The following is a 17,855-nucleotide window of genomic DNA, read 5'->3' as shown; positions in this document are numbered from 1 at the left end:
AGGGAAGAAAAGGTAGATGGCATTATAATAGTAGCTTAGGGCATATAAACAAAAAAATACCAAGACTTAACACAAGAGAGGCTTTTCGGAGAGGGGGGAAGTCGCAAGGAACTTTTCATGTACTGCCTCTTGAGAAGATTATTTGACATAGCTTGGAATATAGCAAGCCTTAAGGCTCAAGGATTATCACTGGCAGTAAAGTAGCCACAGGAATAGCCACTTGTCACCTGCCATTTCAAGGAGATAAAAGGGACAGGCTGCAATCTTTAAAGAGGTCTTTGAACCTTTTACGGAAAACTGACCTTGATGCGAGACCCAGGTCAGCTGCGGTGATATTACCTGAACTGCCTTTCAGAAAGACAGACACAAGAAATAAGAAAGCAATGAGTTTACACTGGAAAGGGGTAATTAAACACAAAATATGTCTCAGCTAGATCAGGGGCACGGCTTATGGAGAACAGAGGTTATGTGGGTGTATCTTAAAGTAAAGGTAAAGGGCCCCCTGACTGTCATCGTTCTGCCCGGACACTAAGGTCCAGCGCCAAGGGCCTTCTGGCGGTTCCCTCATTGCGAGAAGTGAGGTTACAGGGCACCAGACGGAGGGCCTTCTTGGTAGTGGCGCCCCCCCCCCCCCGTGGAACTCCCTCCCTTCAGATGTGAAGGGAATAAGCAGCTATCCTATCTTTAAAAGACATCTGAAGGCAGCCCTGTTTAGGGAAGTTTTTAATATTTAATGCTGTGTTGTTTTTAACACTTGATTGGGAGCTGCCCAGAGTGGCTGGGGAAACTTACCCAGATGGGCGGGGTATAAATAATAAATTATTATTATTATTATTATTATTATTATTATTATTATTATTGTTATTGTTGTTGTTATTATTATTATTATTATTATTATTATTATTATTATTATTATTATCTCATTGATGTTAGGGGTATAGTGGACATTTTGCTGGTCTCAGGGCCTATGGAAACGCCTTCCTCTCCCAAGCTGCGGAGCCAAATCTGCTTAGGCAAGGGTATGGACAGACTGATGTACGCCACAGCATGCAAGAGAAAACATGGCATGAAAATTTAGTGCACCTGATTCCAACCATGCAGTCTTATCAAAGTTTCCTGAGAATTTCAAACGGTGATATTGGCAACTAGTACACGGCAAGCGCTTTGCTCTCCCATTGGCAGAGATTATAAAACCTCTACCCGCTTTGCACTTTTAAACTTGGAAAATTTGGCCCCCCAAAATTCACCAAGGCTATAGCAACAGCGGGTGGGCAGTGCAATCAGAAAAGCAGGAAGTCAGCCAGGAGATGCTGCCAGGTTTGCTTTGCTTTCAAATTTACAGGTAGGGAGAAAATTCACATACATACATGAATTGCTCTGACGATAGTGAGCCCCTGGGTATCGCCTGCCCATAGTGCCACTCAGCACATTATCCCGTGTCGTCAGCTATTTCCAAAGCGCTCGGCAGAATTGTTTTACTGGAGGAAGAGAAGGAAAGAGAAGAAACAGAAGGCAAAGGATTTAGTACAACGCATGCATTGTTCTCATTAAAATGCTAATGACCCTCTCCACCGGGTGTTTTTTTTTTGGGGGGGGGGATAATGTATTAATAAATTATTCATTGTCGCACCAGCAGCAGAGACGAACTGTTGGGCTACCCATGCAGAGCAAGTTTACTGTTTGCGCTCATCCTCCGCCGATCGGCATAAATAATTTCAAGGCAAACACAGTGCCTTGATACACTGGCTCTTCTGGGATTTCACAGCCTCAATGCACAGGCTTGTGTTTCTTTGGGCACTGACTTTGGTTTTAAGCAAAGCTCAGCACTGGGTAAATAACCTCCATTTTCAGGTGCAGTGAACAACCGGTGTAAAATCATTGCAGGTGTTAGAAAATCCATTTGCTTCTCCTCTAGGGATCTGACAGCTGTGGACGGCTCAAGAAAGCGAGCCAAGCCCCACAAAGCCAAGAGAATCCCTAACAAGGAAGCAAGAAGAGGAAACAAACAAAACCCCACTAATTCAATGCTTCTCCAAGTTTTTACTGGATTAAAAGCGGAGGAACGCTGTATGAGAGTTCATTTTTATGCTGTGAATGAGTATCACCTTTATTATATGAAGTTTGCTGAGTGACCTTGGGCCAGTCCCTACCTGTCAGCCTAGCCTACCTCACAAGGATGTTGTAAGGATAAAAGGGCCCCTCTGAGTTTCTTGAAGCTTCTTCAATGGAGGACAGTTTTAAGCAGGTGGAACTGGGAAATCAATCTATTAATATGAACCCATTGTCCAAGTCAAGATCTCCATTCAGTAGCTGAGAGTGACTCAATATGGGATAAAGTTTCACAAAATAATAAGGATTACTATATTTTAAATATATAGATGATATACAGTGGTACCTCGGGTTACATACACTTCAGGTTACATACGCTTCAGGTTACAGACTCCACTAACCCAGAAATATTACCTCGGGTTAAGAACTTTGCTTCAGGATGGGAACAGAAATTGTGCTCTGGCGGCACCGGGAGGCTCCATTAGCTAAAGTGGTGCTTCAGGTTAAGAACAGTTTCAGGTTAAGTACGGACCTCCGGAACGAATTAAGTACTTAACCCGAGGTACCAGTGTATAAGGGCAAAGTTAATTCACATGGCAATGAAGTTATTGCCATAACCTGAATAAAGGAAACCTCTAGTCATCCCTTAGCACCGGCCCTCTTAGCACATTCTAGCCTCGCCTTCTCCTTGGCATGCTAGGAAGGTAAAAAAGGGGGGCAAGGCACTCTTTTGACCCCCAAGCTGAAACGTGTGAAAGTTTTGCTGAGCCTTACTTATTTTTATACAAGGGAGCAAGTCATTCAAGTTGGACCACTATTCCCCAGCTGCCAATATCTCCTTTGGAGGCAAGGTGCTTGAGAAAGAAGTGGTGGAACAGCTTCAAGAATTCTTGGATGGAACTAATTATCTACAGCCGTTCCAATGTGCAAATATATATATATATAGAGAGAGAGAGAATGAATATACACCATATGGAGCTATGGATGAAATAGAATATACCAGCACTCTGTATAGGAGTGAGAGTATAAAAGAAAACCACAGTGCACTTTAAAAATAGCCAACTACAGCAGTACTCTAAACAAAAATGTTCAGAAGGAGCTACGTGCCAGCCATGATTTTGCAGGAGCACAGAAAAAGCCACGGAATGTGGTGCTGGTTGCAGAATCCAGTTATTTAAGTTATTTGCTTGCACAAAGGTATACCTGAAAATGTGTGGTCCTTGCCTCTACCCGAGAAGTTGAATCATTTGAGCAAAACAGTAAAAACCACTGCATAAAATAGGAAATAACAAATGTGTTCTAATCTGTATAATGTATAGAATTCTGGGTTTTTGCAGAATTCTGGGTTTTTGTTTTTTTAAGTGCAGAGAGGACACAGCTCCAAATAATTTCATACCAGATGCAGGCACAGATGGTGTTACCAGCAGCCAACTTTACACAAACATACACACCCTTCTGCGTTGTTTACTACCTAACCTGATGAAGAGTTCTGGAGAATTTGAAAGCTTGCACACTAATTTGTGATGTTTTGGTTGGCGAACAGAGATGTTGCTCCAATGTGGCATTTGGTTTCTTTTTTCACATTTATTATTTTTATTTAACAAAACTTATATGCCGCTTGATTGCAATAAACCTCTGGGGTTGACAAGAAATAATAAAAACATCAATGAAAAAGTTAAAAACATTTATAAATATTTAAATATAATTAAAATGAACAGCAAGGGGAATCAAGCACATCAATATTTGCATATCTACATAGGCTTGTTGAAATAAAAATGTTTCAAGTAAGCACCCAAAAGACACAGTGGAAACACCTGCCTTATGGGCCAACATAGCTACATTTTGTTTGACATGGAAAACACCAAATTTAGCTGTGCAATAGTGAGATCCTAACATGGAGGGAGAATATATTATACTATCTGAAGAATGGAATTCATTCTCTGAGAGAAATATTCCCTACAACTGTGAGGCAAAGCAACTTGACTTCAATTTCAGCCCCATCCTAGAATGACATATAAAATTACCTGAAACCTGCATAGCACCTGAAACAGCCTAAGTTGAATGTCTGCTATCATCTGCTCCCAGGCCTCATCTTAAGACTCTTAGATTCTGCACACCCTGATAAATGGATTCAAGAGACCATCTCAGATGTCAGTCCTAAAGACCTGCTCACTGCCTTGCAAGCCTCATTATATGACATTTAGGAAACATCTGGAGGCAGCCCTGTATAGGGAAGCTTTTTATGGTTTAATGTTCTGCTATGTTTTTATATATGCTGGAAGCCGCTCAGAGTGGTTGGGGCAACCCAGTCAGATGGGAAGGGTACAAATAAAAAAATGTTGTTGTTGTTGTTTTCCCACCTGGCCTGGGAAGGTGGGGCCCTGACTGACTCCAGCTACAAAAGGTGAGGCTGGTGGACAGACTGTTAGGTTTAAGGATTTTCCACTGCTGCTATTTGTTAAGTTGTGGGTGAACATATCAGACGACACAGCGATTCTTCCAAAGTAGCTCTTTATTTGTATGCTGGAACAGAATTGAACAGCAAATAGCTCAGCCAGCCTGCTTTTATAGGCAGCCAGCTATCAACATTGTAGCAACAACAACCCAGGGTTTCCCGCCTAAAGTAACTGACGTGGACCTGAGTGAAAACTATATACACAATACCCCTGGTGGCCAGGGTGAGAACTTCAATACATAACACTATTGATATCATTTTTTTGTGTTTTTATTTTTAGATCTTATCATGATTGATGTGGAAATCATTCAGTTTGGTTTTGTACTTTTTGATGCGTTTTATTTATTGCTTATGCCTACTTTTGTTCTGTTTGTAATTAATCAAATATTTTACTGTTGTAAGCTGCCTTGGGCATGGTTTTTAACCATGGAAAGGAGGCATACAAATAAAATAAAGTTTATATATTACAGTTTTACCATCATCCAACTCCCCCTGCCTTTGTTTATCATCTAAGCTGCTGACGAGTTCTGAAGAATTCATATGTCCCCACAATATTTTGGTTGGTCTAATAAAGGTATTGTCATAAGATAGATGATGATGATGATACATCATTTTATTCATAAACATTCAAAAATGTTTTGGTTGTGTATATTTTTAATTCAGGTTTAACATTCTGTTCTGCCCCCAACAAGGGTGAGTTATTTAGTGATAGCCTATCTGTGTATTAGTATTATTTGGCATTATCCCATTATACTAAATGTGGGCAACATCTGTGCATGCTTCAGCTTTTACTTAAAAATAAAATTCTAGCCCTTGCGGTTGAAACCACGATGAAGAAGATGCTGGACTATTTTTTAAAAAATCAAATTAATCATTCATTTCAACTCCTGGCTTGTAATCCATCTGACAAGAATTTTTCTAAAGGCTGATTTCACCATTTCAAGGGAATCAGAATAAGTGTAAGTGGACCTCCCACTTAAAAAACAACAACAACCATACATTAAGTAGCTAGGAGTACAGTGGTACCTCGGTTTATAGACGCTTCAGGTTACAGACTTCGCTAACCCAGAAATAGTACCTCGGGTTAAGAAATTTACCTCAGGATGAGAACAGAAATCGCATGGTGGCGGTGCGGCAGCAGTGGGGAGGCCCCATTAGCTAAGGTGGTACCTCAGGTTAAGAACAGTTTCAGGTTAAGAATGGACAGCCTTAATGAATTAAGTTCTTAACCCGAGGTACCACTGTAGTCCACTTTCTTGTGATATGGCAGGAGGTGCTGAAGTTGCCCATCCTTACATTATGCATATTTTATTTTTAAAAGCACAAATGCAAAGGGGGGCAGTTGTTGAAGTTGATTTAAGGGGCTTTCCTCAGAAGTAAACCATCAGTCTTTGGAACAGAGTACAAACATATGCATTACAAACTAGGCCTTCTACTAAAGTTATTCATAAAATAAAACAGAATTCAAAAGCATACAGGCCCAGCATCTCCAAAGAATTCTGTACAGCAAAATTTCTATGCCCTGCCAACCCGCTGACGGATAGCTCTATGCTTGGCACATCTCCTCTGACTGATAAAAAACCATCAGGGATCTAATGCCAGAATGACCATCCATCTCTTCCTCCTACGGTGTCATACAGATATATTTCTGAGGGATTGAATATCCCTCCTGCATAAACATCCATTGTGGTGTTATGCAAACACTCCAAGAGAACCTCAAGTGCATTTTTAAGCATCTCACGGAAAAATGTAATCTCCACCTCACTTCCACCATTGCTGAGCTTGCATTAAGTTCCCAAATGCAGCTTCTTTATGTATTATACAGAATCACCAGGAGGGAAGGGGCTCCTTCAGTGTCAATTTACATTTGTTTAGCAAGCATATTCTTTCATCCTGGACTATAGCAGGGAAATGCTTAAAGTGCTGGAAACACACCTGGGTTAACAGTCGGTCTTGAGGCTGCCAGGACAAGGTAGGTCCAAGGTAGTTTGCATCTTTCCCCAAGGAAACGCCAGATATATAAGGGAAAGGCATAAAAAGGATGGCATGCAACAGCTGAGGAAGGAGAAAAAGCTCTGGGACGGAGGCAACGACCAGCAAAAGAGAAGCAGGAAAGGAATTTTAAAAATTAAGTATGAATTTGTAGGCTGGGCTTGCGTTAAGAGTAATGGAAATCAGGTGCTTTCAGATAATACAGAGACAGGAATAAGGCATACAGGAAAGAACTAGCAGGTCTGTTCCCACTGGGCATAGTCTATGAGGTCACCCTGAGCATCACATATCACAGGAATCCCACTTGTGTCCCCACCACCAAATTGCCTCATTTGCTTAATTTATATTGTGTACTGTGACCAGCTGCTTCCTCCAGATCTCAAGGAACCTCAGGATAGTGCCAAGAATTATTATCAAGCTACATGCTATGGAGAAATGATGATGTGTTACCCTCTCTAAAAATAAAACCATTCATTTTTCACAAGACCAGGAATGCCAGCCTAAAACATAAGCATGTGTTCTGGAGCAAAGAAAACAAGTGCAAGGGGGCTCTCTAAAATAACAAAACAAAAAACAAAATGTATATGCCTAATAATCAAGTGAGGGCTCTTTTAAAAAACTGGAGGAACACAAAACAAATAACAAAATGAACTTTGTGCATTTTAATTTTGTTTTTGAGGTTTAGAAAAATGTCTGCTCCCTGTGGTGCTGTCCTACATTATTATCTCTGAAAGGGGGAAGCCAAGTAAACAACTACACTGCAACCCATGACTTGTTTTCAAGTTGCCTTCTGAGCTTTCCTTTCTCCCCATGTGATGTGGACAACTTTCCACAACATCTGATATAATTGCAAATAATTCCATTTGTAAAAGACAACATACCAGGAGCTGAATTGTCACAGCACTGCCCAGCAACCATGGTTGCTGTTGCCTTCAAGAAAGCTGCATGAAATGGAGATTTTTTTTTGCTCAGGGAGATACACCCCAAGAGACTCTCACCTTCTGCTCTACATATAACAACTGTATTGTCAGGCTACGTGACTTTCCCTTTGGGGCTTATATATATTTCCTTCTCACAGCCTACTGAAATCAAGCCAACAAAACGGAATACAGTGGTACCTCAGGTTAAGTACTTAATTCGTTCCGGAGGTCTGTACTTAACCTGAAATGTTCTTAACCTGAAGCACCACTTTAGCTAATGGGGCCTCCTGCTGCTGCCGCGCCGCAGGAGCACGATTTCTGTTCTCATCCTGAAGCAAAGTTCTTAACCTGAAACACTATTTCTGGGTTTGCGGAGTCTGTAACCTGAAGCGTCTGTAACCTGAGGTACCACTATAATGCCCATTAAAGCCGAAGCCCTTAGACTAGTTCTGCTTTTTTAGTTAAAAACAATTTTTAAGCATGTATCAGAATCCCTCAAGACAATTTTGGAAGACATGACCCCAAACTCATGGAAACGTGAAAAGCAATCTGCTGACATGAAGCTGGAACTCTCTGCCTCCTTTCTTGTGACGCAGGGTTTTGAGAGAGCTAAAAAAATAATACTACAAAGGCCACAGCTAATGAACACTGCACATGCCCTATAACTCAGTGCAAGATACAGAGATTCCATGCATCAATTGAGAGTATTTCTTGGAAAACACCCAACTGTCCACTGAAACTCCAGATCCCAAATTAAGATTGATAGCAGTGGTCTACCTTTCTTTTAAACTTTCCGCCATTAATTATAATCTCATTGAGAAGCCTCTAAGTAAGCTTCCAAGGAACCCCAAATTTCTTTTCATGAAACATGGCTAAAAACAGGACTTATATTTTCCCCAGTGGTTTATCAGAAATTCAGGCTTACAAGAACAGTGGGGTAATTTTATACAGGAAAAAAGCAAGATCTTAGGGAAAGAAAACAACCTTTTAAAATGGTAGCCATGCAAAATAGTACTCAATGTTTTCTTCCAGTTTAATTATTAGTCTTACGCATTTGTACAACTTTTATAAAGCTTGAGAATAAAGCAAAGCTTTAGTCATAGTCATTCAAACACTTCTCAAATAGGAAACCAGAGAGCTTTTATGTTCTTCTGATTACCTTGGACAACAAATACAATGGCAAAATAAATTATACACCATTTGCCAATAAAATATTTACAATTAGCCTCTGAGTAAGTGTGCCAAGAAATACCAGTGATTATATATCAGATTAGAAATCAGATAAACTCTAGTACTTTGTGTGGTGAAAAAGTGCATGGTAAGCGAAAAGCAATACAGAGCTTGAGGGCTCCCTTTCCCCCGCTGAAGTACTGCATACTCAATTTGACAAAAGATATAGTAAAAATGTACCAGTACAAAAAATAAATAACGGAGGCCAAAAAAGCACTCATTAGGAAAATCGGCAGAACATTGTTATCAATACTGCAGGAAAAAGAAAATGCCTTCATATTTCTGTCAGTATGAACAAACGCATCAGAAAACCTACGCATGCCATATCTCTACAGGCTCTCAAAGAAGAATCCTACAACACAGACATTTTATCGTTATCAGTTGCCAACAATTTTAGGAACTGTCTGGAATGCCACTTAGGGCTTGTTCGGACATTGAGCCCCTCAAGCCCCATGGTTTCCTCCAGGGAGAGATGAGGGGTACACGCCTTCCCACTCCGTCTTCAGAGTAGAGAGAGCCTTCAATCATGAAGTGATTCCTTCACCTGCAGTCTTACGTCTCACAGCCCAACTACAGCTTGACCACTAGCCCACAGTGGCAGACAAAGCCATGTTCCCTAACAACATGCACCCAAAATCCCGAAAGTGACAAAACTGTTATTTCATGAATGCTGCTACTTCCGAGTTCAGTTAGGAAACAGGCCCAGGCAAAAAAATCCCTAAAGCAAACATGCCACGTTATCCTTCTTCAAGTATCTCATGTATTCTTAACAAACATGCTCTGAAGTAGGTTACAGTGGTACCTCGGGTTACATACGCTTCAGGTTACATACGTTTCAGGTTACAGACTCCACTAACCCACAAATATTACCTGGGCTTAAGAACTTTGCTTCACGATGGGAACAGAAATTGTGCAGCGGCAGCGCAGTGGCAGCAGGGGGACCCATTAGCTAAAGTGGTGCTTCAGGTTAAGAACAGTTTCAGGTTAAGAACAGACCTCCAGAACCAATTAAGTTCTTAACCCAAGGTACACTGTGCACTGAAAAATAGTAATTATTTCCCAAGTGACAGAGGATTTAAGCCAGGGCTCCTCAGTCCACACCCACCACTCTTCCCACTAACACCCACTAACTGGCTCTCTCTCGGGCTTTTAGCGTCATCAAGGACTGGAGATTTTGGTTGGGACCCTTCAAACGAGAAGCATGTGGTACTTAGTCAGAATATCTGAATTGCTCTAATTCCTCCCCCTTGGGCGTTTAAAAATTTTAGGACAGAAATCAGTCTGTAGAATACAGTGAAGAGGTTCCTGCTCTCTCCTTGATGTAATTATCCCACATCTTGCATCAGAGTTTCCTAATGCAAATCAGACTCCTTTAAAAGTAGATGCTGCAGCAGCAGAAAAGCAGCCATGGCCTCTCTGCAGCAGGCAAACTTGCTAAGGCTGGAATAAACATGGCGAGGGGTTGCCTGGCAGTTGACTGAAGGAGACCATTTCTCCCCATTGACTTCCCTGTGATGTCTACTAACCAAAAGTGTATGACACGCTGTCAACCCAACTTCCTGCCCCTGCTCATTGGCCACCGTTTGTGGGAGCAGAGAAACTTAGAATGTGGTCAGGTCGTATCTAGCATTACTAGGCATCATTATGGGCTGGGAGGAGAGAAGTGGGAGGAGGGGAAGAGGAGAAGTAGTCGTGAGACTGCTCGTTTTGGCAGCAGAGACACAAATGGCATCAAGGTCTATGAAGGAGAAGACCTGGGCAAGGCTTTACAGAAGCCGTCCTGGCTTCTTTTTTGATCCTGGAATGTCCTGCTTTTCCTTAAAAGGTAAAGGGACCCCTGACCAATAGGTGCAGTCGTGACCAACTCTGGGGTTGCACGCTCATCTCACTCTATAGGCCGAGGGAGCCGGCGTTTGTCCGCAGAGAGCTTCCGAGTCATGTGGCCAGCATGACTAAGCCGCTTCTGGCGAACCAGAACAGCACACAGAAACGCCGTTTACGCCTATTTATCTACTTGCACTTTAACGTGCTTTTGAACTGCTAGGTTGGCAGGAGCAGGGACCGAGCAACGGGAGCTCACCCCGTCGCGGGGATTCAAACTACCGACCTTCTGATCGGCAAGCCCTAGGCTCTGTGGTTTAACCCACAGCGCCACCCATGTCACCTGCTTTTCATTAGGACGTCCCTATTTTCATCGGAGAAATGTTGGAGGGAATGGGCTGATTACTGATTATCTTTCCTCTGGTTGCCAAAGTAGAAAGTCTAAAGAGCAAGGGAAAGTGTTTGCACTTCCCTCCCCATCCCACCCCGTAGCACTAGTTTAAAAGGAAAGCAACCTCTCCTCTCAGCCCAACACCGCAATATGAAGGAAAGCAAAGGCCCTTCTCCTCTCTCTGGCACTGCACCATTGCTAGAAAGGTCCTAGAATGCAGGAAACAGGGAAAACCTTCTACAGGAAATGGTCAACTGAAAATGGCTTTGCTGGCCAGATATGGGTTTGCCATTCCTAGTTTAATGTGACATCTGAATTGACAAACCATGGTGTGAAGAGGATTGGCAAACAGCTGTTTCTTCTTACTAGTTTGGTGCAATGTCAGAATTGGCATTCCACCGCTATGGCTATTTCTCTTTCATCCGGAGGTCACTGGGCAGATGGTTGGCAACCCCTGGTTTATTGCCACAGGCTGCAGAGTCCTGATGGAACAAATCAAAGTAGTTATACTGAAATACTTACTCTCTCCAGCCTTTGGGTGAAGGCTTCGACGGAAGGCCACTTTTCTTAGCCCTTGACGCAAGCACCAGAGGAACTAATTTTCTGATATGCTATCTTGAAGGAATTAATCTGAAAATGCTGAAAAGAGAGAGAGAACGAAAGCTGAAAGTTTGTAGTTATCAATTACAAAAGCCACAATATCTCTTTTGTTTCAGCAAGAGGTCGCTTATATTTCATACTTCAAACTTAGCGCTGTAATATTGAGTGCTGGCTGCCATTTGCTGGCATGTCTGAAGGGTGAATTATCTAAACCCATTTCAATCTCACTTCAGACCTGGGTGCTACTTTGGCTGCTGTAATTGATTACCCTTATCATAAGAAAGTTGGGGGTGGGGGTGCTATCCTATTGATTATCCCCGACTTTTCAGAGGTGCTCAATTTCATAAATCATGTTATCCTCCTACAGTGGCTCTGTGAGCTGGTGATCTGTGCTACAGTGGCTTCACTTTTATTATTATTATTATTATTATTATTATTATTATTATTATTATTATGTCACCCTTCATCACAAGAGATCAGGGCAGACCACAAGATAATAATGCAAGGTAAAAGCACAAATAGTTATATAACGAAGATATATAATGAAGAATTCATCAACTCAAGTGTTATTGAGTCTGCTGCTTCAGGTTTTTGAATGTTGATACAGTACAGGCTTTAGTTGCTATTTTAACGATGGTTTTATTATGACTGTATTTTGTTATTGCTGTGTTCTGCCTTGAAGGAAGGGTAGAAGGAAGGGTGGATCTGAAAAGCCTAATAAATAATAATATTTATCCTTTTTTCAGCATGTCATTTACTTTAATTAGTAATTAATTAGTAATTAGTAATTTAATTAGTAATTAGAATTCATTCGCACATAAAAGTTTTGAACCCTTCAATAATAATAATACAATTATGTTGCAGGTTTTTAAATTAATTTTGTTCAATAAAGCTTAAAAATAAATATTGAAATCAAACAGGCTACAAAAACAACAAAACCCACCTACCAACCTCAACCTCAAAACCAAGAAAGAAAATACAATAATTAAAGGTTGCTAACCAAAGCATCTGGATGTATAATAAAAAGGAGATTGAAGGGAAGAGGAGGGAAGAGGAGAGATATTGAACAGGTAGCTCATATATGAGTGCCTTATGCAACGTACTCATAAATGGCATCCCTCTGGCTTTAGCACTTATTTTTTTCTCCTTATGTTCCTAAGTCACTTTTACTATCAGGTCCATCTAAACACAGTATTTCATAAGAAACTACAGGACAGATGTGGATTGTGCCTAAAATTATGTGTACAGTGGTACCTTGGGATACATACGCCTCAGGTTACAGACTCCGCTAACCCAGAAATATTACCTCGGGTTAAGAACTTTGCTTCAGGATGAGAACAGAAATTGCATGGTGGTGGCGCGACAGCAGCGGGAGGCCCCATTAGCTAAAGTGGTGCTTCAGGTTAAGAACAGTTTCAGGTTAAGAACGGACCTCCGGAACGAATTAAGTACTTAACCCGAGGTACCACTGCACACTGCTCCCCAAGCCATCAGTGAGAGCGCACTTACATCTGGGCACTCCCTGTTTTAGAGGTGCCTGCCAGCAGGATTTGAGATACCCGTCAATCTAGTATTTTGAATTAATTAATTTATCTGAATAGTCCCAGCTGCTTAAAAAAAGAGACAGGGGTATTTAAATTTGCATTACCAAGTTAAAGCCAAAACAAATCTGCCGACCGCTTCTGCGGTTCTCTTCTCAGCAAGACTAGTCTTGCAGAAGTACATGTCACGGCGCTTGCTCGTGGTCCCCCCAGCAATTCCCCAGGCTGACAATTTTGTACGGAATGACAACTATGCGCAGCATTTTGCTCACAGGTACCACAGAACTCGGGGTCACCGACAGCCGAAACATTTTCCTGGAAGCAACAAAACTATAAACTTCTAACCTTTGTCAAGGTCTGACGCCTTAATGGGTTTATGACTGGAAAGATGAGAGATAATCATTCTTTGCAAATACCTGTGCGATATTCTTATAGCTTTGGTCTCTTGTGGAAGCTGTATAAAAGTTCTGGGCCCTTCTCTTGTATGAAGTAAACTGAAGTAGTTAGTGTGTGTGTGTGTGTGTGTGTGTGTGTGTGTGTACACACACACACACACACACACACACACACACAGTGGTACCTTGGGTTACATACGCTTCAGGTTACACACTCCGCTAACCCAGGAATAGTGCTTCAGGTTAAGAACTTTGCTTCAGGATAAGAACAGAAATCGGGCTCCGGCGGCACAGCGGCAGCAGAAGGCCCCATTAGCTAAAGTGGTGCATCAGGTTAAGAACAGTTTCAGGTTAAGAACGGACCTCCAGAATGAATTAAGTACTTAACCCGAGGTACCACTGTGTATATATATAAAATTAGCTTGGGAATGGGGGAATCAGTTCTTGTATATCTTGTATTATTTGTTGTGGTTGTACTCTGATGCCAGGAATAGGTCCTTCAAGCTATATTTAATATGCTGCCATTAGTTGCAGATGCCCAGTGACTTTGGGGCGAAAGGAGAGAGCTCAACTGAAGCATCCAACACTTGGGTGGATTGCAGGAACATTTTTAGACTGCCTGACTGCAAAGTTTGCAAATAAGAATTATTGGTTTCATTTGTTCAAACTGATTACATCTGCAATTACATCCTTACGGGCAATTGCATTGGCCTGTTTAAACTGAGGTTTTGTCTAAAGAAATTTTGCTCACTTTAAATTTTTGCAAGTTTTACCGTAGTTGAACTAAACCCACACAGAGCTTACATGAGCACAATATAATACAATCATTATTTAGTCCAATAATATATTGGAATATTCAGGATCACTACTCATGATTAATACTTCATGGTTTAAAAGGCGTATGCCGAACAAGTATAAGAATGACTTATATTTGAACTGTGGACAAATACAGAATATAACTAGAAGATCTGGAGTCCAGGTTACTAAAAGGCTCAGAGGGTCTTGAGATGATTAATAAACTGTGGATGACTCCATGTATTTACCTTTCATATTTAATAATCAAGTGTTTTTCAAAATTATGTGTTATTATGTATTATTATTATTATTTCTTTGTCCTATGATTTCGCCTGCTTTTTGTGTTAGAAGAATCTACCTGTTTTGTATCATTTGACATTGATGAAGGGTTTATAAACATTTGAAAGTAAAAACCCAGTAGTTTATATTTTACTTGTTTAAACTCTTTCATGTACCAAAATCCTATTTATAGTGTGTGTGTGTGTGTGTGTGTGTGTGTGTGTGTGTGTGTGTGTACACAGAAAACAATACACATAACTAAACAGGAAAAGTAAGTATTTTTATATATTGCTTAGTATTTTTTAAAAAATCTAAGCAGTTCAAAAATATGTTATTGTCCCATTTTGAGCATAATCTGGTTAATAAATAAATAAATACCACAATGAGTCTCCTTCTTATGCATCTAATTCAAAATCTACTGGAACTACTCAGTATTCTTTCTTGGTTTTCATATTGCATTGCAACAAAGCCAGAATTATTAAAAAATCAGGAGGATAAAATCTGAGCACACATTATTAGTTTATATGTGCTTCTTTTTCTAAGAACAGCCAAGAAAGAATGACAGATGCTTGATTATTATGACCATAGTGAAAAGTGAAAGGATGGGAGAAAGATTAAAGTCCAGCATGCTTAATGGATAGACAAACAAAAGACCAAAACAATAGTTTGAAAGTGGCCGGCATATGCTGTGATATCCATGATAAGCTGTGAATGGGTATCTGAAAGGAAATGTCCAAATGGCAGATGTTTTTGATAAACAGAAGGCAAAACGCACCAACGTTATCAACAACTGAAATGGGTGGGGGCGAGATAAATGCATTTTCTAGGCACCAGACAGTGAAACAGAGCCGTTTCTTTGCACATTTTCCCTTAAAAAGTAAGCATTGTATACGAAGAGGCTAAAACCAAGTCTCACTAAGACCAAATCTACTGTATCAGCTGAGAATATGATTTCTGCCCAGTTCAAATCTCAGTTGATGATGCTTCCAGATGGTCGCTATTCTCAGGATTCAATCACATAACGGCAAATTCAGGTTGGACAATTACAGTTGATTGAGATGTCATCCACAACAAACCTGCTTCCTCAGAGGCAACATCATTTAACCTCCCTTCAAAAAGATCAGAATGCATGCTTAATAAACAGTCACTGTCTTATAACCTCCCTACAAACAAATCAGATATAAACCTGGACAAACTGGGTGTCTAGAAGCGACCCGAGTCTCACCTGAACCTCAGCCTGCATTCTGCCTTATGCAAGGTAAGGTTTTTTGCTTTGTAGTCTTGAAAAAAAGATCGTGATTAGACCTTCCGTTTTGGCAGACATAACCTAGGTTTAAGGTGCTATCTGGCAACCAGTTATGTATCTGAGTTTCTAACACTGTTCATAAGAGGTGTCGGGAGTTTAATACGACCAGAACCTGACCTGTAATTGAGTAGGATTAAGGATTAATCCAGCAGGCATAGGATATAAGTGAATGATATGAGATAGAGACCTAACAGTTTGAAATCACCATAACTTGTCCCCTGCTACTTGGATATTTAAATAAAGTTGTGACTATTCCCACCACAGGGACACTATCAGTATTTGGGATAAAGGGAACAAATGGGGCTTTCTAAAATAAACCAGGCCAATCCAACTAAAGTTGTGCACCTGTCACAGTCACCACTCTTCACAGCACAGATTTAGTTCAATTCACACATCATAAAGTCAGCCTTCAGGGATCCCCATGCTTGGCTTATCAGTGGCATGACCTGTGAAAGTATTCATAGCCTAGCAAAAGCCAGCCATTTGAAAACTGCTTAGCAAGGGAAAACCCAAAGTAATCAATACCTATTTAGAAGGGGGTTGTGATTAACTAAAGAGCTCACAATGAAGTATCCTTTAAATGAAGTTCATAGCCTTTCCGCACCAAGCCTATTTCTGCACTGCAGTAAGAAACCCAAAGAGGCAAGCTTTGTCACAAGTTGATTTTGCAGATGACTGCACTGCAATGATGGAGAATATGGTACAGATGAAGATAAATGTTCTGCCCGCTCAGTAGCACACCACTTCGGAAGTTAAGATTCACAACATTGCTCAGGATGAAATGTGGGCTTCCAAAGGTGCCGATAAGCGAAAACCTGTTACGGGGTGAAATCCGGCTTGTTTAAATACTCCCAAGTATTACTGCCAGAATATTCTTGGAACATAACCCTGCAGCCCCTCACAATGTTACTGCTCTTCATTCTACCTGCACAATTAAGGCTGCAATCCCAAATATGCTTACTGGGGAACACCATTCAACAGAGTAGTTCTAAGCAAGAGTGTGATCTAAGAATCAGTTAACAGGCATTCAAAACCAAATATTCATAGAATAATAGCATTGGAAGGGACACTGAAGATCATCGAGCCCAACCTCCTATGCAGCTGTCCCATTCAGGAATCCAACATGCAGCCTTGGCACTTTCAGCACCACACTCTAACCCAGGCATCGTCCCTGACCACTGCTCCTGTTAGCTAGGGATGATTTGAGTTGTAGTCCCAAAACATCTGGAGGGCCGAGTTTGCCTATGCCTGTTCTAACCAGCTGAGCTATCCAAGCTGGCAACCTAACAGCCTTCACAATTGTTAGTTCACAGAAACAAAATCCTCAGTTTAGTGATGCCATAACGAGAAGAAACCTTGTTACGACTAATAAAAAGGAGTTCCATAATGGGTCCATTTCTTTGGGCTTGGAATGCATGCCCCTCTCTCCCACAATCCTACATTTACGCACATATTCTAAGGTCTTTCTTGGGATCTAAAGCCTCATGATTATTTAATCTGACATATCCTTTTATAGAAAATATAAAAAGGAGGGAGGGAAATTATCTCTCCCCACTGGACAGTTATTAAAATCATGCATAATCCTGTAAGGTGCAATGAAAACAAGTCCTGTGGTGGCTTTGGGCTCAAAGATAATTACGAGACTTTCCTCATCGCCCTGCAATTTTTCTGTAGTAAAGGCTAGCTGTGATCTAATAAAACAGATCGCCAGCCTGCTTCGCAAGGAATACTAACCCTAGCACATGTACCATTACTATAAAGCTATAATATGTATGAATAAAGCCTCAAATGTAAGAAAAGCTTGAGGCTAGAGTTTTCACTGCTTGTTCAAGGTCATACTGAACAGCTACAAAAGTCAGGAATAGAGTTCACAACTCAAGTGCCAAGTCAACTCCCAGGTCTGGGCTCAGAAGCCACTGACTTGTCTTCTCCTGAAGCAAAGGTTAATTACTCTGCCACTCACTGCAAATATTCCTCTTTGTGGAAATACAAGCTTCTACTGAGAGTCAATTATGGACAGATTAGAGAGATGTCCACAAAGATAGAGATAACTGGGAAAGTGTCGAATTAACCATTACAGA

The 17,855-nt window shown here is 40.9% G+C and overlaps 1 protein-coding gene across 19 annotated transcripts in view; it reads right to left on the bottom strand.

Annotated features, from left to right (window-relative positions):
• APBB2 (amyloid beta precursor protein binding family B member 2) overlaps nucleotides 1-17,855 on the bottom strand; it is a 162,038-nt gene that overhangs the window by 96,415 nt on the left and 47,768 nt on the right. For 14 of the 19 annotated variants that reach the window (XM_083754913.1, XM_083754908.1, XM_083754906.1 and 11 more), the window contains 2 exons: nucleotides 11,381-11,497; nucleotides 1,368-1,478 (listed from right to left, as the gene is read on the bottom strand). Coding sequence is in view for 6 of the 19 variants with exons in the window: in XM_083754908.1 (XP_083611034.1) it covers nucleotides 1,368-1,413 (46 nt within the window). In the remaining 13 variants the exon portion in view is untranslated. Of the gene's footprint in view, nucleotides 1-1,363; nucleotides 1,479-11,380; nucleotides 11,498-17,855 lie in introns of all 19 variants that reach the window. The other 5 variants (XM_083754911.1, XM_083754916.1, XM_083754928.1 and 2 more) reach the window with 1 other exon arrangement.

Source organism: Podarcis gaigeae, assembly GCF_964106915.1.
Source record: "Podarcis gaigeae genome assembly, chromosome: 9".
In the NCBI taxonomy this organism is placed as follows: Eukaryota; Metazoa; Chordata; class Lepidosauria; order Squamata; family Lacertidae; genus Podarcis; species Podarcis gaigeae.
The sequence above is the reverse complement of the archived record's forward strand: the minus strand, read 5'-3'. Positions and strand labels throughout refer to the sequence as shown.